Here is a 25063-nt window from a genome sequence, read left to right as displayed (position 1 = left end):
GACAAGGAATTGGGAGGGAATGAATAAGTAAATAAAGTAAACAAACATAATTAAGTTGTAAAGGAAACCATTCCTCCTGTAGGGTTGTTTTTAATGGGGAAAGGCAGCATCTGCTGAATGAATGGGCATGGCACATGGGGAATGATGGGAGGTACCGTGATGATTCATAATTATAATTTTCAAAGCTGTAATTCCACCAAGGTCCTCCTGGGTGTTTGCTTTCTCCACCCTCTGCCCCCCGCCTACCCCCTGCCAAGCCCCTGCCATGTGTCCTCCCTTCATTTCTACGCTGGGGGCACCGGGCTTGATGAGCTTGGCATTACTCTTCTTGCCACAGCCGCACAGGTGTGTCTGAGATCCTTTCCCAGATGCCAACAAATGCTTGGCAACAGGACAGAGAGGAGAAACAAAACTTTGGCTGACATCTTCAGGTCTGACTCCTGATTCATCTAGAGAGTTTCTCGGCACCTTTAAAGCTTTAAGACCAACCCATGATGGTGCTGCCCACGCCCTGCCCCACCCCCAGCCTCAAGGTGTGCACAGCCTGGTTTCCCCTCTTCTACTTTTAATACATATTCCAGCCGAGTCTCCAGTCTACAGAGAGATTTTAACTTCAGGGTGTGTGGAGGAGGAGATGTGACTGAGCTAGGCAGGGGCATGCAGAAGAATTTGTGTGTTGATGTGCCACCAATGTGCCACAGCCTGGCCTGGTATCTTTCCTGGCATAAAATCGGCATCTTCTCTTGGGGCCACACATATTTGGCAAGTACCTTTGTTGCTCTCCTGAGGGGGTGTTTGAGTAATGAAAGTGATAGATAATATGGACTAGGTACTGGCTGGCTGGGGACATGAGAGAACATGGAAGGAATTCTTTTCAAAGAGTTTTTATTACATTAGATTTTAGGGTCTGTAAACAATTACGGCATTCAGGGAGTGCAGGATTTAAATGAGAAACACAACTTTGTCAGACTGTGGCAGCCAGATAAAATGGCATGGGCTCCGGAAATCTGTAATTAAATGTATTTTTGAAAATGAAAACTATAGTGTAACATCTGGTTTATTTCACTATAGTGCCTGGGTGATGCTTAAATAAATAAGCGCGATTGACTTTGGCTGATACTTGGGTTTCTCTCTGTAAAAATCACAGTCTTTTAATTAAAAATTTTTTCCTATTTGAATCTATGCTGTATGCAACAAACTGTTCACACACATAAGGAAGAGAGTGGTTCTTCCTTAGAAAATCTAAAGTTCATTTTTCTCTTTTCTTGCAGAGGATCTTCAACTCCTTGGTTTACACAGAGAAGATCTCAAATGGAGAGAGCGAAGTTCAGCAGGTGAGGAGCCGAGGCATGGGTGCTCCCTGGCAAAGGAGCCGAGGCATGGGTGCTCCCTGGCATTGCCTTGCCTTTCCACGGGGCTTCCTTGCTCTTTCCCAACAGTCCCCACTAGAGGTTGACCTCTATCCTACTTGTATAGAGTCTCTTCCTGTATGACAGTGACACCCTTACATTCAGGTGCTGAGAACTTGCTGATGGTTCACAACCATTCCTGATGTATCTTGGAAACATTTCCTTTTGTTATGAATATCTTTGAGTCCCCTAGATCTAAAAATATCAAAATATGTTTTGTCTAATGCAGAAAATAAGCATCTGGGCTTCGGCCTCAGACTCCACATTCTGGCGTCTGGCATCTATCTGTATGTCCTCTTTGGTCATGGCAAACAGTCCCTCCAGCCCCCTTTTGACCCACAGTTTATCTACAGTTTTTGTAAGAGAATCCTAACATCTGCCTTGTGAAGTTTTGAAAATGAAGTGGTCAGACCAGTGAGAACAACATGAAGTCAGTCATCTTAGTGGAAGGTTCTGACATTGAAGCAGCTGCTGCCTTGTGATGCTTTTTTCTTTCCTCTTTCTAGAATTCTCTCCTGCCCCTGCCCCTTCCTTGTTCAGTGCCCTATACAAGATACTTAAAAGGCCAGATTCTGTTTGTTTATAGCTAGCATCGAGTAAGCTGCCTCCTGCATTAAAGCATGGTGTTGGTGAGCTTGAACATAAATAATTAGCGTGTGCTTGAGAAGGGTGGAGGCTTTAATTTCAGCTAATCCACCAACTTCATTCCAGCATGTGACTGTTGACTAGTAACTTGAAGCTAGGTTTGAAACTTCAGTGTGAGAACCAGAACTATGCTAAAAACCAGAATGTGGCCAAGGGCTTGCACAGGATAAAAAGACAAACATAATAAAATGCATAATGATGCAAATGCCGGGGTCCCTCTGTTGTTTTATTCATGGAGACAGCTTGATCCGATCTGTGCTTTAAAAGTGCTTTCTCAGAAGAAAGGCTTTGCATCGGGATGAAATTATTATAAGCTAGCTATTTATTTACATTAGAGAGCTGTGGGTTAGGTTCAGCATTTCCTGTTCATAGGCAGGGACCTTAATTTTAGTCACTTTTAAATGGTGAGGTGGTGATGCATGTCTCGTCCTTCTTAGTTTAGGTATCATTAAGGATGAATAGCTTGAAACTGTAGTGGCATGCCACACTGAGTCTTGTCTGCCTAAGTCCTGACTTAACTTTATTCCCAAGAGCTGGAAGGCACTTCAGAATCATTGAATCTAGAAGAGTTGTTATGGACTACGATTTCTATACAAAGCCTGCAAGTTAGAGGAGACATTTTGGGAGACAGCCGCTATTTGATAACCCTTTAAAGAATGTGATCTGGGGTATCACTTGAAGCCTCTTTTCTTGAAGTAACAGATACAAGTTCTTACGTGGGCTGTTTCCGAGCATGCAGCTGTTTTGTGTTCTTGGGCTGACGTCATTGTTAAACTGGCTATGAACAAGCATGGAAGCCTTCAGTATAATTGTTAGGAATTATAGCAACTGATGGAGCACTTACAGAACACTGAAGGGGTGGATTTCAATATATCATGGCTAATATTTGACAGATAAGCTTCAGAAGCAGACTGTCCTACCAAAGAGGAGGAACCAGAGGCTCCAACAGGTCAAACAAGTTACCTATACTTCTCTATGAAATGGGAGAATAAGTTTTCAAAAATCAGTGTGACACAAACACATGTTGTCTTCACATACCTTCTCCCTGATCATCAAATTGTTCTTTCTGAAGCTGAATGAAGATGTACTTATCAATAACTACTCCAGCTTTTCCACTCTGCCTCCCAGAAGTAACCCAAGCAAGAGGGCCTCATGGTCAAGAGGCTCCCTGGTCAGGAGAAAATTGTTCTGTAATTGCTTCACCTAAATTTCAATACATACAAATCCCGAAAATTTTCTTCTATATCATGACTTTTTGATCATTTCAGCACTGTGATCTGTTTAATGATCAAGGTGTACAATTACATGCTTACTGAAAATTCATACCCTCACTGAGACAATGTTCCTATGGTTTCCCCCCTTTTACAGCAAAAAGAAAGTCCTAATCAGAAACTCTACAAGGGGCTGGTAAGACAGCACAGCAGTTAAGGGAACTTGCCCTGTTATTCTGACCATCTGAGTTTGATCTCCAGAACCCACAAAAAGGTGGAAGGAGAAAACCAACTCTACAGAACTGTCTTCTGACCTTCACACATGACACAAACCAATACCCCCAAGGCCCCTGCTACAGTAATAGTACTTAAAATAAATTTTTAAGCAATCCCTATGGGACTAGATGATACCCAAGGCAAAATTTTGCAGGAACATGTTCACCTGGCCTGTTTCTGCTTCTATTAAACATTTTCCACCACAGTCATTCCCACTTACATCTCCTTTGAAATTCAGAGCACTAGTAACTAATTAACTAATAACTAGTTTTGTCCTCCAAAATATCAGAGTATACCCAGTATTCAAAAAAAATTTGTAAGCATAGCAGATATGCTTTATGGAAATACATTAAAATATATCAATCTAGCAACCTACCAAAGAGGGTGTCCTCAGAAGTAACCTTTATTCACTATATAACCTTGGCTAGCCAGAAACTCACTATGTAACCAGGCTGTCCTCAAAGTCCCAGAGATTTGTCTGCCTCTGCCTCCTAGCATTGGGACTAAAGGGTTGAACCTCTATACTTTGCTATTCTTAATTAAGGTTTTTATGGCACAAAATGCTATTGCTTGACCAGAAAGCAAGTCTGAGAGAGAAGAGTTTATTTGGCTTACTCTTTCAGCTCAATGTTCATTGGTTTTTTTTTTTTAAAAAAAAAAAAAAAAAAAAAAAAAAAAAAAAGTCAGGACAGGAACTCAAGCAGGGCCAGAACTTGGAGGCAGGAGCAGAGGCAGAGGCCATAGAGGGGTGCTACTTACTGGCTTGTTCCCCATGGCTTGCTCAGTCCACTTTCTTACAGAATCCAGCACCCCCAGCCCACAGTGGGCTGGACCTTCCCCTGTTGATCATTAACTAAGAAATGTCCTTCAGCAGGGTCTTATGGAGGCATTTGTTTTTAAATTGAGGTTGTTTTTCCTCCTCTCTGATGACTCTAGCTTGTGTCAAGTTGGCATGTCCTGCACACCCCCATATTAGTTTTTAGCTTGGCTGCTTTTGTTCTTACATGAATTTTAAGTGTTTTGTCTTTCTTCACGTATCTTGCTGCATTTGCTCCCTCGGTTGGGTATGTATGGCGCCTGCAGTTGGGCTCATTGTAAGTTTTAATTCCTGGTTGTTACCGAGCACATATGGTATATACGTATGGACCTGCTTTATAACAGATTTTGTTTGAATTGTTTCTGCCATAGGGTTGAGTTTTGTTCACATTTCCATATAGTTTGAAGAGGCTAAATTTCTTTAACCACTGGAGCTTTATTTTGTCGCCCTCTCGATGCTGGAAGGCAGGAGTGCGTGTTGTATTTATGTCTGTATGTGCTTCTAACCCTGAGTGGTGGCCGGGCGGGGAGGGACTGTCAGACTTAGTACAGAATCACCTCTCAAGCCTAGAATCGAGGATGCCTGGAGAGTGACAAGCTGCCCTCACAGTGATGGCCTTGGGTGACTCTCCTAGGACAGAGTTGCAGATTTGAGGAGGTATATCCTTTCAATTTCTGGTTTTTAGTCTTTTGTCAAATTAAGGTATCTACTAGGGGATCTTATAAGTTGTTTGAAGAGATCTTTTGCATGATTATAGTGCACAAAACTTATTTTTTGAGTTCAGGATCTCACACATGGTAGGCAAGTACTGTACCAGCTTTTTGTGAGTTTTTTTTTTTGGGGGGGGTGGGGGGAGGGTAGGTCCATAAATACCTTTTTGGCATTATTTACTGAATTGTTTTAGAAATGTGCTATGTATTCTAAATCAGTCATATCCAAAGAGAAGACTGTACAGAGAAAGATACTGCATATCTGTGCTATCTGCTCAGCCAGCCACTAGCCATAAGTGACTCTTCTCATGTGAAATGTGTCCAGATTCTCAGATTGAAATTGTTACTTGAGTTCAATATAACCATGCTGGTGGGGCCTTGAGTATTTAGATTTTATATTTTCTCCCATCTTTTGTTTTGACTTGTAAAGTAAAATTTTCAGTCAGTTTTTGGACCTCAGTAGGTGAAAGTGCTTGTTGGCAGGCCTGATAGCCAGTTTCATCCCTGGGACCCTCAGGACAGAAAAAGTGCTGAGAACCTATAGTCTGGTACATCCTGTTCTACTGCCAGTCAAGAAGCGTCTCTCTTGCCTTTATCACTCTATCTGAATTGATTAGCTTTGGTTTTGCCATATATACATTTCCAAATATTTTACCAGTATCAGTTGATGACTAGTCTTGATTACTTGTTTCTATGTGTGTGCGTGTTTGATCTGCTTCTATTAGCTTGTTAGTCTGTTAGTATGCTGATATCACATTTATGTTTAGTGTGTGTGTGTGTGTGTGTGTGTGTGTGTGAGAGAGAGAGAGAGAGAGAGAGAGAGAGAGAGAGAGAGAGAGAGAGAGAGAGAAGAGTAGTGCTCATAGAAGCCAGAAGCATCAGATCCCCTGCAGCTGGAGTTATAGATGGCTGCAAGCTGCCTGACATGGGTGCTGGGAACCAGATTCAGGTCTGATGTGGAAGCAGTCAGTATTCATTCTTAACCACTGAGCCATTTCTCCAGCCCCTGGTTATACTTAATAGATTTGTTAAAAAAATATTTTATTTGCACAAGTGTTTCACCTGTGTACAAGTGTGCTTTGTGATCAGAAAGAGGCATCTGATACCCTAGAACTAGCATTACAGACAATTATGAGCCACCATGTGGGTGCTTGGAATTAAACTTAGGTCCCCTGGAAGAACAATGAGTGCTTTTAATCACTGAACAATCTCTCTACAAATATTAAGATCTGGTGAGGTAACATCACTCCTTCCATTTCCATTTATTGGTTTCTTGTGTGGTTTCCCACATTAGCCAATCCCTGAGGCTGTCTCCATCCTTAGTATTCAGCCCTATATCCAGAGTAGAAGTTCAGGGTCTCCAGACCTTGCTCACACCCTAAGGATGAAGGCAGGTAACTGATTAGTGCTGGTAGTCTGCCCAGATCTCCCACCTTTACTCTGAGGGCACAGTGCCCCGCATAGCAGTTCTATTTTCACACATTTCACTGTCCTCTTCATTATAGAGACAGTTGTAATTGATGGTAGGATATATTTGAGAAAGAAAAAATAAAGTAGGTTGATTATTCAAAGCAGACTCTTGACCTTCCAGCTCAAAGTTTTTTTAAGACAGGTTCTCATAGAGCCTAAGGTGAGCTCAGACTTGCTATGTAGCCGATGATGACTCTGGACAAATGATTCTTTTACCTTCATCACCTATGTGCTGGCCTTCCAGGGCTGTGTCACCCAGTTTCCTGCAGAACTAGGAGTAGAACCAGGGCTTTACACATGGCACTAAAGCAGTTACCAACTGAGCTACTTTCCATTTCCTTTGCCCACAATTTTAATTCACAGTCTTTAGAATAACTACTTATTATAGTTGGGGTGCATGAGTGCGCGCGTGCACACACACACACACACACACATGTGCACACACGTGCACACATGTATACCCACACATCATTATCTTTTTTCCTGTAGGAAAACTAGAGCCCATGGGTCCTGGCCTTCTGTTCTTGCTAATAAGACCATCTTGAGAGTCAGATCTTATTTGTGTACATCATGGAACTTGGCAGGAAATCTAATGTGTTGTTAATATCTTTGGTTACGGGAGCAAAGTAATTAACACTAATAAAAAGCATTTTGTGATTCTTGACTCTTACCACAAAATTCTCCATGGCACACTGTTTTTCCTGCTTTTTACCCATTACTACTTTCACATTAACTCTCAGAACCTGGGTCTAAATTGCTTAACAGTGTGTTCTAAGTCCTTGATTAGTCTGCTGTGTGCAGTTTTTCTGCCAAAAGACAGTGGCAAGAGCCTCAGAAAAAGAAAATTCCACCCCACACATTCTTGTGAGGAACCCCTCCCATAGAGGGCCTGCTTTGAGTAATTCAAGACATTGAGTTGTGTGCACACATAGGGGCATTATGTGAGGTTGAATCTGAATCAAGAAAAACAAATTTTTGAGCAAGTGGCCCCAAAAGTAGCAAAATAGGCTCCCTAGGGGCAAGGTGCGGAGTCAGGGACAGTGGGGAGCCAACAGGAGACAGATCTCCTAGGATGCTAGCTTTATCCCCCAAGGAAGGCAGAGCCACCTTGGACTCCTTCATGGAGTCAGTCTTTTTCTCCATTGTTTCTGTAATTATTTATATTAATAATAAACTTAACAAAATGGCAAATAATCCCTTATTATTAATATCTTGGGAGCTGTAGAGTTGCCAGCAGCAGAGGCTTTAGAGGGAGAGCTATGGAGATCTTTTAAATGGGCAACTGTGGCAAACAACCTGACATTGGTCAAGGCTGTCTGCAGGCAGCTCTCACCCTTCTCTGGTCCACTCTGGCTCCTCAGGATCCCACCCATCAGATGAAAACAGCCTGTTCTTCTGTATTAAAAACACAGAAGCCCACTCTCTTGACCCCACTTTACTATCCACCCATAGTCCCATTTCATTCTCGGAAGCACAGCCCATCAAGACAACTCCCTAGTCCTATGAATGGCTCTATTCATGACCACCATGTTGGTAATTCCATGGTCTTCATCTATATAACTAGCAGGAATATGAAACATTGTTTTTCATCTTTTCAAAATATATTTATTTTTATTTCATGTGTATGGGTGTTTTACTTGCATGTGTGTATGTTATATTCCTGTAAAAGTCAGAAGAGAGTGACCGATCCCCTGGAACTGGGTTGTGGGGCAGTGATGAGCTGCCATGTGTGTGATCTGGGAAGCAGACTTAGGCCTGTTGCAAAAGCAGTAGGTGCACTTGACTGCTGAGCCATCTCTGCAGCTCCTTCCATCTTGTTGATTGATCTTTTTGGTCACTGTGGGTTTCAGGACAGCACAGTCGTGTCCTTGCTGTGAGCATGCTCCTTCCTTGGGGTTTGGCCTGCCTTGCTCCCCAGATTGTTTTTGCTGTTGTTTGATCAAAGGCGTGTGCCACCACACTGGGTCAGCTCCAAAGACTCCTGTTCTCCTTTTCCCTGGTTCATCATTTTATTTTCAAAGCACATGGGTACTCAATTTATGTGACTGCTGTGGAAGCCATCTTCCTCTTTCACTTTCTGAAGCAGTAACATTGATGTCTTCTCTCTCTCTCTCTCTCTCTCTCTCTCTCTCTCTTTCTTTCTTTCTTTCAGTGATGGATACAATCCATTTTAGCATCATTGTAAATGCCTAGTTTTCTTTGTGGAAAGAATTTTGACTTTTCTGTTTCTTTATTGGATGTAGAGGAACTTGGCTTATACTTGTGATTGTCTCTTCTGCTTAATATATATTTTTTAAATTTGCTTGCTTAAGATTTTTCATTTCATCTTATGTCAGTTTTAGAAGTTATATCAATCTTAGATACCTCTTAGGGCTGGAGATGACACATTTCATTCCTGTTCAATTTACTGAGACTCGGGATTCACTGTCCATTCTGTTCTGTCTTGGTGAATATACCAAGTGAGGTGCCACACAGTGGGCTTCTGCAGTTGCTGGGTTCTTTTTTGTATGGGCAGTGACAAGTGGTTCTGAGTTCAAAGCAAGATCTACAGCCTGATCTACAAAGCAAGTTCCAGGACAGCCAGGGCTACACAGTTAATTCCACCCCCTGGGGGGTGGAGCATGGTGCAACAACAACCAAACAGCAACCCCCCCCTCCAAAAAGAGAAGATACTGTATATCTTACATATTTACATGTACAGTTCTCTTCATTTCTCTATAAAGGCGCTAACTGATGATGTCCGGAGAACTTCCTTTAACGTTTACCACACTGCAGACACCCAGGAGACAAAGTTCTCATAGCTTTTCTTTGCTGCATGCATTCTGACATTTTCTCTGTCTCCTCTTTTCTCTTAAAAGATGTTTTTGACTAAAACCAAATTCTGGTGTGACTTTTTTTCTTTTAAAAAGTATTTATGTTATTTTATGTGTAAAATGTTATTTTATGTTACTTATGTTATTTTATGTTATTTATGTTATTTTATGCGTTCTTGAGTGTGTACACTATGTACCACTTGTGCGCAGATGTCCAAAAGGGAGCATCAGATCCCATAGAGCTGGAGATAAAGGCTCTGCTGAACCTCAGGGTTAGCAACAGAATCCTGGTCCTCTGCGGGAGCACCAAGTGCTCTCACAGCTAAGCCATTTCTCCAGCTCCCTTCTCCTTTATCTTTTAATGTTTTTAGAAGCATTTTGCTCTCTGCCAGATGCTTTAGCTTCTAATTATGAATCATGAAATTGTTATACTGCATGTTTTTTTTGTCTTATTTCTTCTGGTTGGTCTCCAGGTTTTCCTTTATTTTATTTATTATTTGTTTGTTTGTTGTCTTTTAGGGACTTGATTATAACTGACTAGACACAGCAGTCTTTACATTTATTTTGTTTGGGATTTTGTGGTGTGGTGGTTGTAATTTTGTTGGCTTGTTTTGAACTTTCTGAATCTGTAAATGTATGACATTCATCAAATGTAGGCATCTGCAGGATGAAGAAAGATATTCTTCAGATACCTTTTCTATGTGAGTTTCTGCTCTCTTGGATTCTGATTAACATGGGTACTTTGTATTCTGGTATTTACAAGAACCACGAGACACTGTCTTTTTCTCTTCTACTTCCTTTTTTTTTTTTTTTTGTCAGATTATTTCCCATTCATTGATCAATATTTAAGCTTGCCACTTGGCTTTATTCTGTAGTTACATCTCCAGTACATACATTTGTACATTTCAGATACTGTACTTCTCAGTTCCAAGACTTCCATTTCTTTCTTTTAATGAAATTTCTCAGCTGCTACTTTTTTCCCCACATTTCCCATGCACATTTACCTTTATAAACTTGAACATAATTATAATAGCTACCTTAAATTCTTTAAGTGATTCTAACATTTAGAATATTATGTGACTGAGGACTCTGAAGTATACACACAGAGGTCAGAGTATACACACAGAGGTCAGAGGACAGCCTCCTGTGATTTGTTTTTGCTTTCTGCCTTTACATGGCTTCCTGGGATCATACTCCAATCAAAATGTGTTTGTGCAAATGTTTTTTTGTTTTTTGTTTTTTTTTTTCTGCTGAGCCATCTTGTTCACCCCTGAGCTCATGAAATTTATTATGGTTAGCACCTTTTTCTGAAAAGTTAGTCAAACTTACAACTTTCTCAATATGTCAAAAAAAAAAAAATACAAGTTGCTTACATCTTGGTATTATGGAAAAAAAAACCAACTTTGGATTCTGTTACATCTCTCTGAGGAGGATTCTTGGGTGTTTCTTTGTTTAAATAGGCAATCGACTTGATAGGGCTCAGATTCAATGAATTTCATAAATATTTATTTCTGGTCCCAAAGGGGTTTCAATGCAATTTTTTTGAGTGACTTAAATCTATTCTGGTAACATTTTTCTTAATTTTCTAAAAAAATTAGATAAAGAAAATTTTACCTGAAATACTTTATTCACTAAAAATACTAAAAAGAAAGAAAGAAAAATAAGAAAAGATGGAAGGAAAGAGTGGCTTTATTTAAAAATTTATATTTATTTGATATTACTACTCTAAATTATTCTTTCAGTCCAGTATAATCCTGGGCTCAGTCATGAAGGAAACATAAAGCATTGATATAGGCCCACCTGCAAGCAGGCTGTAGCCCCAGACGTGTGCTCCATGTATCACAGGGACAGTCCTTGAAGGGGGTTGCTTACATGTAGTTACACACTCCAGGAATCTCTTTCCTTAAAGAGACCAAGATCCCAGTGGCAGCATGACTGATATAGCATCCCTGTGAAACAGTCAGCAGTCAACTCTGACTAGTGTCATGTTTCAAAATTCTAGAGCAAGAGATAACTTTAGAGACCATGTTGATAACCAGTAGGTTATGAGCCTTTGGACACCCTCAGTAGAAGATGGAGAACATGAAAGTCTTTATTGTTTGAAACTTGATAACTGTCACTCTGGTTTGTGAGTATTTTTTTTTGTTTTGTTTTGTGTAACGTTTAACTTTTCATTAGCTATACCCATTTAATCTGTAAAACAGAGATAATATCTATCATGAAAGGCTCTTCAAGACTGGTCGACAAAGAATGGGCATTCAGGATTTTGCTTTCAGGTATCAAAAGATAGTGAGTGCTCGTATAAGGGGAAACCCATACGATGAGTTATCTTGGGTGACGCCTACAAGAAGAGATCTGCAAACATTGAAAAGAGAATTTTAAAAAGACATTGATCACAGAAAGTCTCTGGAAGGGCATCATGGGAGTTGTAACTAGAAGCCTTCCTAACTGAGGTTGTGAATCGGGACACAGGATATTAGCTTTCATTTCTATTTCTCATTTCATTTCCTAGAAACACTCTAGCATTAAGTATGTCTGATTCTATTGTTAAAGCAGTGCTGGACTGTACAAGAAAAGGTGTAGCACTCAGGTGGAACTAAATTGTTAGAAAGTTTGCTTATGTTGCCAAACTATGTATTGTAACATGGGAAGAAACGGGACAAAAAGAGGCTATGTGGGACTGGGAGGTAGCTTAGTTGAAAGAATGCTTTCGGGGCATGCATGAATCCCTGGATTCTGTCCTCAGCACCATATAAATGAGGTTCAGTGGTATATACCTATAATCCCAGCACTCAGGTGGCAGAAGCAGGTAGATTAGAAGTGCAAGGTTATCCTTGGCTACATGGTAAGTTGGAGGCCAGTCTGAGCTATATAAGACCCTGTCTAAAAATAGAAGGTATGCAAAATTGGAGCAAAGATTGAAACCTTAGCAAAAGGTCTTCAGAACACTAAACATCTACACGTAAAATAATGAAATTTGATCCCATTTCTCTCACCACACAGTTAAATCAGTTTCAAATGGATAGAACATCTCAGTATTAGCTCTGTAATTTCTTGAAGAAAAAGTAGGAGATATTGAATATAGCCTATATAGGATATACATTATATAGAATATAGGCTCAGGTAAGGACTTTCTCAATAGAATCTGGCTGCCCTAGAAATAAGATTTGCTAATAAAATTTGAAAGCTTCTATACTGTAAAGGAAACTGTTGACTGACTGAAGAGGCAGCATACAGAATGGGAAAAATATTTTATAGCTCTACATTTGACAGAGGCTTAGTGTCTAGAATATACAAGGAATTCAGAAAAATAAAGCAAGCAAGCAGCAGTCCAGTTAAATAATAAACTATGTAACTAAACAGAGTTCTCAGGCTGAGAAATAGTTGCAAAGCTTTCAATATCCTTAGTCATTAGAGAAATTAAAAAGTAAAACTACTTTGAGACTTCATCCCCTAGTCAGAATGGCTAAGATCAAGAAAACAGAAGAGGAGAATGCTATAATCATATTTTGATTAAATAAATAAAGCCCAACAGATAGATGGTGGTGAGGATGTGGTGAACGGGAACCCTCGTGCCATATTGGTGGAAGGGCAAATTGGTGCAACCACTGTGGAGTTCAGTGTGGCAGTTCCTCAAAATGTTAGAAATAAATCTACCACCCAATCCAGCTATACCACTCTGGAGCACATAGCCAAAGAACTTTATTTCTCTGCATGCTTGTGTGTGTTTATAACTGCTCTATTCACAACAGTTAGGACGTATAGACAGCCGAGATGTCATCAATGACAATGAAAATGAGGTGCTGTGACAGGAGCTGTGGATCAGCCAATAAGAGCACTGGTTGCTCTTTTAGAGGACCTGGGTTCAATTCCCAGTGCCCAGTCTGTAACTCCAGTTCTAGGTATCTAACATTCTCTTCTGGCATCAGTCTCACAAGTGATGCACAGACATACATGCAGGCAAAACATCCATACATAAAATAAGAGTTTAAAAAAGAGAACATGATACCTATACACAGTGAAATTTTATTTGGATGTAAAGAAAATCATATTATTGTATTTTCAGATAAGTGGATGAAGCTAGAAAAGGCATGAGTGAAATAGCTCAGACCCAGTAAAACAAACAGTGGGTGTTTTCACTCAGATGTGGATCTTAGTGTTGGGTCTTTAGGTTTGTGTATTGAATTTGAAGTAACTGTCAGGGCAGAGGGAAGAAAAGTCCAAAGTGATAGGGAGAAGTAGAAGGTAGGGAGTGTGTAGGGAAAAGGAGAGAAATCGAGTCGATCCTCTCCTTCCACCATGTGGGCTCTGAGGATTGAAATCAAGTCATCAGGCTTGCCAGCAAATTCCTTTCCCCACCGAGTTGTCTTTGCCAGCCCTGGATGAGGTACTTTTACTGGAGGAAAAGAAATTGTATTTGTAACATATTCTAAAAACAAAAGTTAAGTTTCTTGTGGAAGTTAAACTCTTGAGACTAGGGCCTCTGTCAGAACACTGTGTATGAAGTGTTCACTCTAAGGAAGGCAAAGATGGTTAGAGGAGAGTGGGCCTGTGAAGAGGCGTGTTCTCTGCTAGGCATGTTGTCTCTGCTGAGGGTCTCACCCATCAAGCCATGTAAGATAAATAACACGTCTAAACATTGGAAGTACCATAATGAAATTTAGCTGCTAAATGAGGGAAGGACCAAGTTTGAGTGCTCAGTTGATGAGGGTAAAACCTTGGTGGCCGCTGCTGTCCATACTGTTAGCCACGGCCTTTTAGATCTCATAAATCACAGGGCTGTGCTGGGCCCTTATGAAGAAGCCGCTGTTACTAATGGGTTGCTCTGCAGGGACGTAAACAAGATATAAAACTGAAGGAAGCCCTTGATGACTCTCTTGCCTTCCTGAACAATCCATCATTATTCCATTATTAACATAACCTTAAGACAGTTGGTTGTATTTTCTGTCATTGTGGAATTTCTATTGGGCCAGTGGGGTTTCATTTTGTTTTAAAATAAATATCCTCTAAATAAGAACTTTTCACTAATTGGGCAAGTGAAAGCCCACAGCTGTTGCCCCCGGAAGCAGCACTAAAGTATAGAGGAAATAGGTTTCCTCTCTGTCACGTGCAAAGAGGTGGAGAGAGCTTTGCATTCTTGGTGGTAACTATGGTTGGCAAAGCTTTGTTATGAGTCTCCTCGGAGGATGAGGCAGTCTGGAGATGTGGCTCAACACATCCAGAGGTCTCCCCCTGTATTCAGGTTTGGCAGTAGCTGAGATCACTTGGGGGCTGTGTCTCCCCTAGCTTCCTAGGAAAAGAGCAGAGAGTCAGCTACCTATGTCATGTGTAAGAACTGACAATTGGGAATTGAGAGTGTTCAGCAATCTTGTTGATGTTTTAACGGAAGTGTATTTGAAGCCCATATCCTGTATCCTTGTATATATTTGGAAGTCAAAATGCATTCAGATGTGTGTGTGTGTGTGTGTGTGTGTGTGTGTAAGTTTAAATTCCTGTCCTAAATTTAGACCAGCTGACTTCAGAGGTACATACTGTACATTAGCCAGTGTGTGTGTCTGGTATGAGCTAAGCTTAGATAAACCTGTTATACAGACTCATGCACATCGACATTCATTCCTTTTATATAATGTATTTTCCTGAGATGTAAAAAAAAAAAAAAACCACCATGTAAATATATAAATGGATTCACATATATAACTTACACATACACACACATATATATATATATATACATACACTTGTTATATAGACTATATTTATGTGCTATTTACATGTTTGAATAATAGTATGCCATATTTACTCTCCTTATGTGCCAATATTTATTGTTATGTTTATAAATACTCTCTTGGGTGGCTGCTCCAGCAGATAAGACCTGGAGCTTCAGTCAAGCTAAGCATGAGTTTCATAATTGAGCCATACCTCCAAATCCTATATATATCACCTATAGAAAGTGCATTCTTCATAAACACTACCACTACCACCACACGTACAATTTAAAATCTTAAAATTCTAGCTTCAGTCTTTGTGTGTTATGTTGTTTTGGCGGAAATACAAATGGGTGTTTTTCCCCATTCACCTCATTCCCTTATTCTGTGTCCTCACTGCAAGGAAGAAAAGGGAGGGGCTACACTCTTTCCCCAGCAGTAATGGGAGCTGGTGGCTGCAGGCAGGCTCAGACAGAGGACACAGGCACAACCAGGACAGAGGAGGGCGAAGATGCGGATGCCCAGTCTCTGTCCAATGTGTGTTTCTCAGTGCTCTGGCTGGAACTCCACCTCCTTCTAGGACCCATTGGCCCACGCATACGCAGGTGTCTTCTCCCAGAGAAAGAGCCCTGGGTCCATGCTCAGAGCTCCTCTTAAGTAGACACTGATAGAGGAAGTCTTCATCTTCATTCAAAAGTCTAGGGAATTTTTGTCCCATAGAAACAGAAAACAAACCCGTTTTATACACAATTCTAATGTCCCAGGGTTGACATAGTATTAGGAAATGATAACTGTTCTCCAACAGTTGTCCACCCTCTTCTAACTCCACCCTTCCACCGAAAACTTCTAGAAAGATAAAATAATCTGAAGATACTTAATTCTAGTCTAACCAAAACGACTGCTTCCTCTAAGAAAGAAGAGTAACCTCAAATCATTGATGCAGGAGACTTAGGAAATACACAAATGCAGGACTGAATAGACTCTAAAACTTGGCGAATGACTTAAGAGGTGGGATATGGGAAGTGGGAATACAGCTCAGTTACAAAACTCATGCTTAGTTTCCACTAACGCTTAGCTTCCCTGAAGCTCCTGGGTCTCATCTCCAGGACCATTTCTGTCCCTAACATTTCCTGGAACAATGGGAAACATTCTGGTAATGATATGAGGGAATTAATTGCTGCTAACTCCAGGAACCACGAAGTTGGGTTTAATGTTTTTTAACTTTGGACCCAGAAAACAGGATGTGGTATATTAAAATTGTACCATTACCAAGATTTATAGCCTTATTTTGCTATTACAAGACTGGGCAGCCAGGGATCATGTAGAAAGACTTGTTCTGGGCATTGCCTTATGTGTCCCCCTAATGACCTTTAGTCCTTTTCTGTGTTGCATAGCTCATGTGGATGCTTCCACAAATTGACATTGTCATATCTACTAATACTAAGTCAGCCAACTACCTAGGCCTCTAAGGGTGTGATCAGTGTATCCTACCGGGATATGCCGATAGAAAACATACTGCCCTTCTGTTTCCTATCCACATTGTCATCAGTCAGGGAGTGCGAAGACCTTCCTAAGTCTCTGTATTAGAGGTCAATATCAGATGCAGTTGGCAAGGGAATCCACAGGATAGTTGAGAGGATATAATAAAATTGATGTGGCTCAGGCATCTGTCAGATTCACGTAGGGAATATTTCCTTCTGGTGTTGATCCTAGCAAGTCTTTATAGGAACAGTAAGTGCATTTCCCACTTACAGCAGTCAATCACATCTAAGTGATTGTGTGTGTGTGTGTGTGTGTGTGTGTGTGTGTGTGTGTGTGTGTGTGGTGGAGGGGGTTGTTGACTAATAAATTATTTATTGTAAGTAAAAACTTGAAACTCTAAATCAGTTCTTGTCTTATTGGATTTTATTGCTGTGAAAAGATACCACGACCAAGGCAACTTTTATAAAGGACATTTAATTGGGACTACCTGGTTCTGAGGTTGTTAGTTATCATCATGGCAGCGTTCAGGCAGGCATAGTGCTGGAGAGGCTGAGATTTCTACATCTTATTCCTAAGGCAACCATGTAAAGATTAACTTCCGATCAGCTAGGAAGAGGGTCTGAAAGCCCCTCCCACAATATAACACACTTCCTCTAACAAGGCCACACCTCCTCCGGTATGGCCAGATCTCCTAATAGTGCGAATCATCCCCTGGGTCAAGTATATCCAAAACACCACATTCCATTCCCTGGCCCCCATAGGCTTGTTTAAACATAGAAATCTCTGGGTGTTATACCTAGCCACAGCATAATGCAAAATACATCAGTACAACTTCAAAATTCCTATAGTCTATAACAGTCTCAACAATGTTAAAAGTCCAAAGTTCAAAGTCTCTACTCAGATTCATGCACTCTCTTAACTATAATCCCCTATAAAATCAAAATCAAAAAGCAGATTCCATACCTCCAACGTCACAGAATATACATTACCATTCCAAAATGTCGTAATGAGGAAATACTGAACCAAAACAAGACTAAAAACCAGCTGGGCAAACTTGAAACTCTGCATCTCCATGTCTGATGTAAAAGCACTCTTCATATCTTAAAATCCTTTCATCTTTATTGACTGCAACAAGCTTCTTTCTCTTTGGCTGGTTCCACTCCCTCTTAGCAGCTTTCCACAGCAGTTATTCCACAGCTCTGGCATCTCGAACATCTTGGGGTCTCCAAGGCAACTTCATTGTTCCAACATTACAGCTTCTTGTCTGGAATCCACATGATCTTCTGAGCTCTTCCAAAGCCCTTGGGTCACATCTACAGTTCTGCCCTCTGTAGCACTTCAGGGTCTAGTTGACTCCACTCCATTGCTGCTGCTCTTTCTGGGTATTATCCCATAGTGCTGACATCTTCAAAATACTGGAGTCTTCTGACAATTATGCTTCATCAGTGGTTTCTCATAGGCTTCCTTTATGTTGCCAAAGCCTCAACTTCTTTGCATAACCCCTTTAGTCTTGGGCCTAAACTGCAACTGAGGCTGCACCTTCTATTCTTGACTCTAAAGCCAGAGCCACATGGTTGAAGCTGCCAAGTTCTGCTGCTTAGTGGAGCTGGAACATGGCCCCCCTTTTTCTATTACATTATCACCAGCTTTTTATTTTCCATCTCCTTCTCTGCCCAAGTTTGGTTGTCCTAAAACGTGGTCTGTAAATTGACCTCGAACTCAGAGATCTACCTGCCTCTGTCTCCTGGGATTAAAAACGTATCCCACCATGTCTTGGCCTAAGCTTTTCATGGCCACTATTCCTCTATTCATTTCAGATTAAAAGTCCAAATTAAAACAATAACCAGGTTTCTTCTTCTACTGCAAAAGCATGAACAACAAGCTTAGCAGGGAGGAATCTTTCTCCCAGGTCGCCACTCCCTTAATCTGTTTGTCCTCTTGAATATAGGATTCAGCTCCATTCTACGTCCTGGTGCCCCTTTAATACTTGAACCATACATTTTTATTTTTCCTTCCTCAGTTTGCTCGTCTTCACTAAAACACTCTCTGTAAGAATGAATTGTAGTAAGCACACAACACAATTTATGCCAGGCTGCTTTGAGATTTCCTTTGTTAAAGCAATTAATCTAAATCCCTTCACCTTAGCCTTAGGCAGACTCTTCAGACAAAAGGCAGCCAGATTTGTCACCAGAGTATCACAATAACTGTTGCTAGGCCATATACTAAAATTCTTCTCCACTGACACATCTAGAGCCAGGTTTCCACAGTTCCAATCATCCTCAGCACTAACACCTTCCATTTTCCTACTAGGATGGTCCACTAAGCCCCACCTAAAGCATCCCACTGCTTTCCAAATTCAAAGTTTCCAAATTCACACTCTTTCAAACAAAAGCATGGTCAGGCCCATCAGAGAAACACCCTATTTCTGGTCCCAGCTTCTTAGTTTGGGTTTTAATGCTGTGAAGAGACACCATGACCAAGGGAACTCTTATAAAGGACAACATTTAATTGGGACTGGCTTACAGGTTCTGGGGTTTATTCCATTGTCATCATGGCATAAAGCATAGCAGCAGCCAGGCCAGAATTTGGAGAAATGGAGTTTCCTTTGAACCTGACAGTCGGGAGAGGGGGACTGGGAATAAAATTTTCAGAGACATCTCTTAAGACCATCTACCTAAGAGTTGGATTTAATAGATTCTTAAGCACCGTGAGAACAGGAAATGTCTAGTAGCAGCAGGCTTTTATTCTTTTATCCCCTTTTATTGATATTTGTTGACCAAGATTTGATCAGGGTGCTCTCATCAGAAAGAACCTTAAAAAAATCCTCTTGTTACCACTCTTTCTTTACATGCAGTAAACATTTTTATAGGGTCCCTATATTAGGCCAGGCTTTGACCTAGGTTGCAATACTGCCCGTGATGGTTTGAATATGATTGGCCCAGGAAGTGTCACTATTAGGAGGTGTGGTCTTGTTGAAGGAAGTGTGTTATTGTGGGCATGGGCTTTAAGACCCTCATCCTAGCTCTGTTGAAGTCAGTCTTCTGCTAACTGCCTTCGTTCGGAACAAGAGGTGGAACTCTCAGCTCCTCCAACTCTGTGTCTGTCTGGATGCTGCCATGCTCCTGCCTTGATGATAATGGACTGAACCTCTGATCCTGTAAGCCAGCCTCAATTAAATGCTGACCTTATAAGACTTGCCTTGGTCATGGTGTCTGTTCACATGAGTAAAACCTTATCTAAAACACTGACCAATTGAAATCATTGCATTGATTAGAAGAGGGCAGGGCTGGTGTGACATTTCAGGTTCTAGCAGTACTTTGGACCTGTGTACCACCTCTAGCTCCCCCAGTCCCCAGAGCCTCTAATGGGCCTCTTTTACTTGGACTGTGTCTGTACTGTACTTAGTGTTTGTAATTATGCACATATATTTGTTCACAAAATCACAGCTTTGTAACCTGCAGGTCATGCAAATGAACATAGGGGTTGTGAAAATTTTGGCAGCACTAAAATGTCTCTGAATGCACAATGACCAAATGTTAATTCAAAACATATGCTTAATGAGTCCAGGGTATTTTTGGCAGCGCACACATGCAATGCACTTATGTGCAGCATGGATGCTGAATACCTGACAGGCATTCTCTGCTCAGCACATGTTGCTGTAGCATACAGTGCCAGAGAATGCCCAGATTCAAGACTATTGTGTGTATATTCTGCTCTTTTAGGGATATTATGGTTTCGTTGTAGACAACAAAGACCTTTACTATTTTCCTATTTGCCTTCATTCTTAAGTTTGTAAGTACTCAATTAGTTATCTTTGCATTGTGTTGTGTCCAAATGTTTCATTTTAAAAATTGCTGTCCTAAGGCTGGGAGATGACTCATGAGTAAGAATACTTGCTTTGCAAGCATGAGGATCTGAGTTTGAATCTCCAGTGCCCACTTTAAAAAAAAGAAATCTGAGCGTGCTCATGCTTGCTTGCAACCCCAGCACTGGGGGGAGGAGACAGCTTGTTCCTGGGAGCTTGCTGGCTGCCAACCTAGGTGAGAGAGCGATTCAGGGAAAGAGCCTCTCTCAATGAAATAAGATAAAGAGTGATAGACCAGAATACCTGGATTACACACACACACACACACACACACACACACACACACACACACACTGGCATGAATTTTCTCAGAATTAGTACAAAATTTCCAGCAATTTCTAAATGTCCCTAAACAGACTTCTATAGTTATGTGCTATGTAGTTAAATGAAGTTTCCTTCTCAGCTCATGACAAATACAGCAATTGACTCTGCAAAACATTAAAGGTTTATTACATTCGACATATTAAGCATTTAGCTGAGATTTAATGATATAAACTTTATTGTGTAAAAAGAAACATCTTGTTAGTCTACATGTTTGCTTTCATGTTTAATAAATGGCAAAATTGTATTCATGCCAAAATTGTATTTCTAGGAAAGAATTATTTTAAAATAAATTTGTCAGTCACTATTTGATTTGTATTTCTGTGTTTTATAGCTTTTTATCTATGGTTGCATGAAAATTTATTGGGCAGAAAGGAGCCTTGAGTGAAAAACGTTTAATAATGCTTGTTTTTCTAGTGAGGATGAAGAAACCAGGCTAACTTGTCTTTCCTAAGCCACCAGTGTTCCCCCTCCCCCCCTTCCTCCGTGGTTAATACCCTTTACAAACTTATTCCAGAAGTTTTGCAATTCCTGTGTATGTTGTGGTTTCTCCCTCCCTGATTCTCTCCGTTCTTTTTTAAAATCATCCTTTTTTTTCCCTTGGGAAGGAGCAGGCTGTAAACCTTCAAGGCCTAACCACTTGCTTATTTCAGATTTAAAGGCACTCAGGGGCTCCGATTACATAGAGAAGTGGGCTGAAGCTGGCCCTTCTTGTTTCCTTTGTTGTGATGTGGTCATTAAGGGTAGAGTGGGGTGAACAGCGGGGCAAGAGCCCATTGAGCCCTTGCGTTGATAACCTTGGCTTTCAGGAGGTTTGGTGTGCACTGCAGTGGCTCTCCTGGAAAACCTAACACAAACTGCTGCCCACCCCAAACTAGTCACAACCTTTAGAGCAACCCTGTACCGTGCTTAAAGAGAAAAGCTGTTATTCTCAGCTTTTCCCAGAGCGCAGGCACCGTGGGCTCTCCTGCATGTCAGTGCTTGCCTTCTGTTTTTCCCATTGTGCTCCACCCAGCTCGTTGTGAGGCCCCGCTCACACAGGATCTGGGTATGTGACCCTGGAACCCAGACAGCCTTGCACATAAATCTTCCTGGTCCACCTGCAGATCATCTGTCAGCAGCTCCCCTGTTTCTCCCTTGGTTAGGCTCCTCGCACAGACACAGGCCTCTGGAAATGGAGAATGACCCCATTCCATCTCTGTGTCTTAATCTATCTTTCTCTGTATTGTGGCTGCCTGCAGCCAGGCTCTGCTCAATTGGGTAATTTCATGAGCCCCAAAGTAGTGATGAACAGCCATGTCATTACTACCACTGTGTCTTAGTCCATTTTCTGCTGCTACAAGAGGAGACCACAGGCCAAGTATTTCATAGACAGTAGGCTCAGAGTTCTAGGGCTTGGGGTCCAGGAGCATGTCACCAACATCTGGAGAAGCCCTTAATGCGGTTTTATTACATGGAAGAATAAGAAATCATGTATAAGGAAACACTGAATGCATTATTTTTATAAGGAACCCGCTCCACGACCAGCACTTTGTGCATACAAAATAGAATTCTAATTCTTAACCCTGTTACAGTGATATGTATGATAGCTAATCTTGGTTGTCAGCTTTAAGCATTTGGGAAGAAGGAACTTCAGTTGAGGAATTACCTCATCAGATTGGCCTGTGGGCATGTCTGTGGGCCCACACTTGATTGATAATTGATAAAGGAAGTCCCCAGCCCACTGTGGTCAATGCCATCCCTGGGTAGGTGGGCCTGGGCTGTATAAGAAAGATAGCTGAATGTGAGTCTGGGGACAAGCCAGTAAGCAGCATCCCTGCCTTGAGTTGCTTTAGCTCATGGTGCTTATCACCACAATAGGAAAGCAGAGTAATACAAATCACATGTAGATTTTTTCATTAAGATTTTTAGAAGGGACATTCAAACAGCATAGTGACCAGCTGGATATCTTTTTGGATGGGCATCTACTTTTGGGTGTCGTGGACTGAATGTTTCTGCCTCCTATTCATAGCCCATTGTAATAACATTAAGAGGTAGGTTCTTTGAGGAGTGAGTAGGTTTAGATAGTGTGTTAAGTATGGAGAAATGTCTCTTTGCAGAAAGAGACAGAACCAGTTCTCTTATGTGTGAGTTTGCAGGAGTGTGGCCATTGGCAAGCTGGGAAGAGGGCCTACCAGCATCTTCATCTTGGACTTCTCAGCTAAAGAAATAAATGTTCCATGACTAACTGATCCACCATAGAGCATTTCTGCTATAGCAGCCAAAGCTAAGAAAACAAGACATTTTCTATAGTAGCCTGTGCTTCCTGGGAGATGGTCTGATAGGCAAATGGGCAAGTCCATACATTTCTGGTCAGCTTGATGTATGGGCAGTTTTGTGAAAGTAAACGCATAAAATAAATGATCACTGTTAAGCTATTTCTAAGTACTCGAATAAAGTACACAAGGCAGCCATGCAAGATTGTAGATTATATCTAGATAGATAGATAGATAGATAGATAGATAGATAGATAGATTTATGTATTTATATATTTTTGTTGTTGTTGTTGTTAGCTGGATGAACTTGGGCAAAGTCAGTCCACCACCACAATTGTATATTCTATATGTGAGGACATAATGCTATTGTGAGGAATAAAAGGCACCAGGTAAAGCTGTGCTTTGTACACTATACACAGATAGGAAGCAATCAGTCAGTGCTAATTATGGCTACATTTTACTGGGGAAAAGGGGTCCTCAGCTGATGAAATGTCAACAGTGCCGTATGAATGGAGCAGCTAGGGAGTCCTGGAAAATTTTATGAATGGAGCAGGTAGTAATTCCTGGGAAATGTTGGAAGGAGGGAGCCTAAAAAGAGTTTAAGGAGGACAGAGTTGGGCTGGGGCAAGTATAGACAGATATCAGTTAAGTGATCTGGCCTATGTAAGTTTATCATTTTCTTTTTTTAAGAAAAGGGAACTGAATAGGGACTAGGTCTACCTCCTGCACCTACTCAGCCTGAGCTCCAGCAAATCCTGAGTCTTGATTTCCATGACTATAAAAATGACAGAAAAAATATCTGTGTTGTTGAGCCAGCAGTGTTAGAAGTTGCAAACAATACAACTTACATAAAATGCATTAAACATGGAAGCGTGCGGGCAAGAATAAAATTGACTAGATAAAGACCACAGCATCTACACAAATCTCTTGGCTGCCCAAGACTGTACATTTCTACCCCCTGTACACCATGTTTTAGAATCCCCGACAGCTGCCAGAGGTAGACAGCCAAGGTTAACATGTCTATCAAACTTTGTCCAGCTGCCCTCTCACCTTGCCCCAAGTGCAGAGAATGTTCTTTAGGTCTTTGGTCCAAATGGCTGAGACAATTCATTAAGTACCCCAAACAATAACAATTGGAACATTAGCCGATTGCAACAGCAATAGTAAAACACTAGCTGCTACCGTGTACTTAGTATTTTTAATATGTTTGACACCGTTAATTACGTTATAGGCCCTATCCAACTTAGTTCTCAACACCAGAAAGCAAGTATTATTTTATTATTCTCAGTTAAGAGGTAATAAAAGTACAAAGTGCCAGCAAATGCTTTTAACCCCAGTAGAGAGGCAGAATGATTGCAGCAATTTTGAGACCAGCCTGGGCTACATAGCATGGCCCTATTTTAAACAAGTAAAGGGCACAGGAGATGGCTCAGTGATAAAGATGGTTCAGTAAGCTGAAGGTCTCAGTTCTGATGTCCAAAATCTACCAAAACATTTGTTGGGTCTGGTGACAGGAAGACCCAGAGTTTGTTGGTTAATCAATCTGGCCTGATTGAAAAGTTCCAGGCCAGTGAGAAGCCCTGTTATCAGAAAGGTAGACAGTGTTCCTAAGAATATCACCTGAGTTTATCCCTCTGTACTACACACACAGACACCCCCCCCACACACACACCACAATTACAGAATTAATTTGGTTGAAGGTTAGAAAAAAATTTCTATGCATCTTTTAGCTACAAATGATACATTTAACCCATACTTCTTTCTCCCCAGAGTCCTTTTTGCCATAATATAAGAAAAACACCCCCACCCCATCACTTTAGCTGGGTTTCTCATGTAGAATTATCTTTGAGGATGTGGTAAATGCTTACGCAGTTAATATTTCAGTATATCTTCTACCTTTATAGCTCTCGTTGCTGAAACAATGTAGACCTCCACGGTACTCTTAATCACCACCACATGCTCCTTCCAACTCAGAGGCTGGGTTAACAGAAGAAGTAATCTGCAATACTCAGGCTTAGCTTTGTATTTATTTGAACACAAGAGAGGCCTTTTAAGGAGCATGTCATTCTGATTGTATTCATGAG

At 41.0% G+C, this 25063-nt stretch overlaps 1 protein-coding gene across 1 annotated transcript in view; it reads left to right on the top strand.

The window, feature by feature from the left end:
- The window catches only part of Cachd1 (cache domain containing 1), a 215417-nt gene that overhangs the window by 82529 nt on the left and 107825 nt on the right, over nucleotides 1-25063 (top strand). The window contains exon 2 of the mRNA XM_034502781.2: nucleotides 1272-1334. Within this exon, the coding sequence (XP_034358672.1) occupies nucleotides 1272-1334 (63 nt within the window). The remainder of the gene's footprint in view (nucleotides 1-1271; nucleotides 1335-25063) is intronic.

The sequence above is a fragment of the Arvicanthis niloticus genome, chromosome 5 (assembly GCF_011762505.2).
Source record: "Arvicanthis niloticus isolate mArvNil1 chromosome 5, mArvNil1.pat.X, whole genome shotgun sequence".
In the NCBI taxonomy this organism is placed as follows: domain Eukaryota; kingdom Metazoa; phylum Chordata; class Mammalia; order Rodentia; family Muridae; genus Arvicanthis; species Arvicanthis niloticus.
The sequence above is the reverse complement of the archived record's forward strand: the minus strand, read 5'-3'. Positions and strand labels throughout refer to the sequence as shown.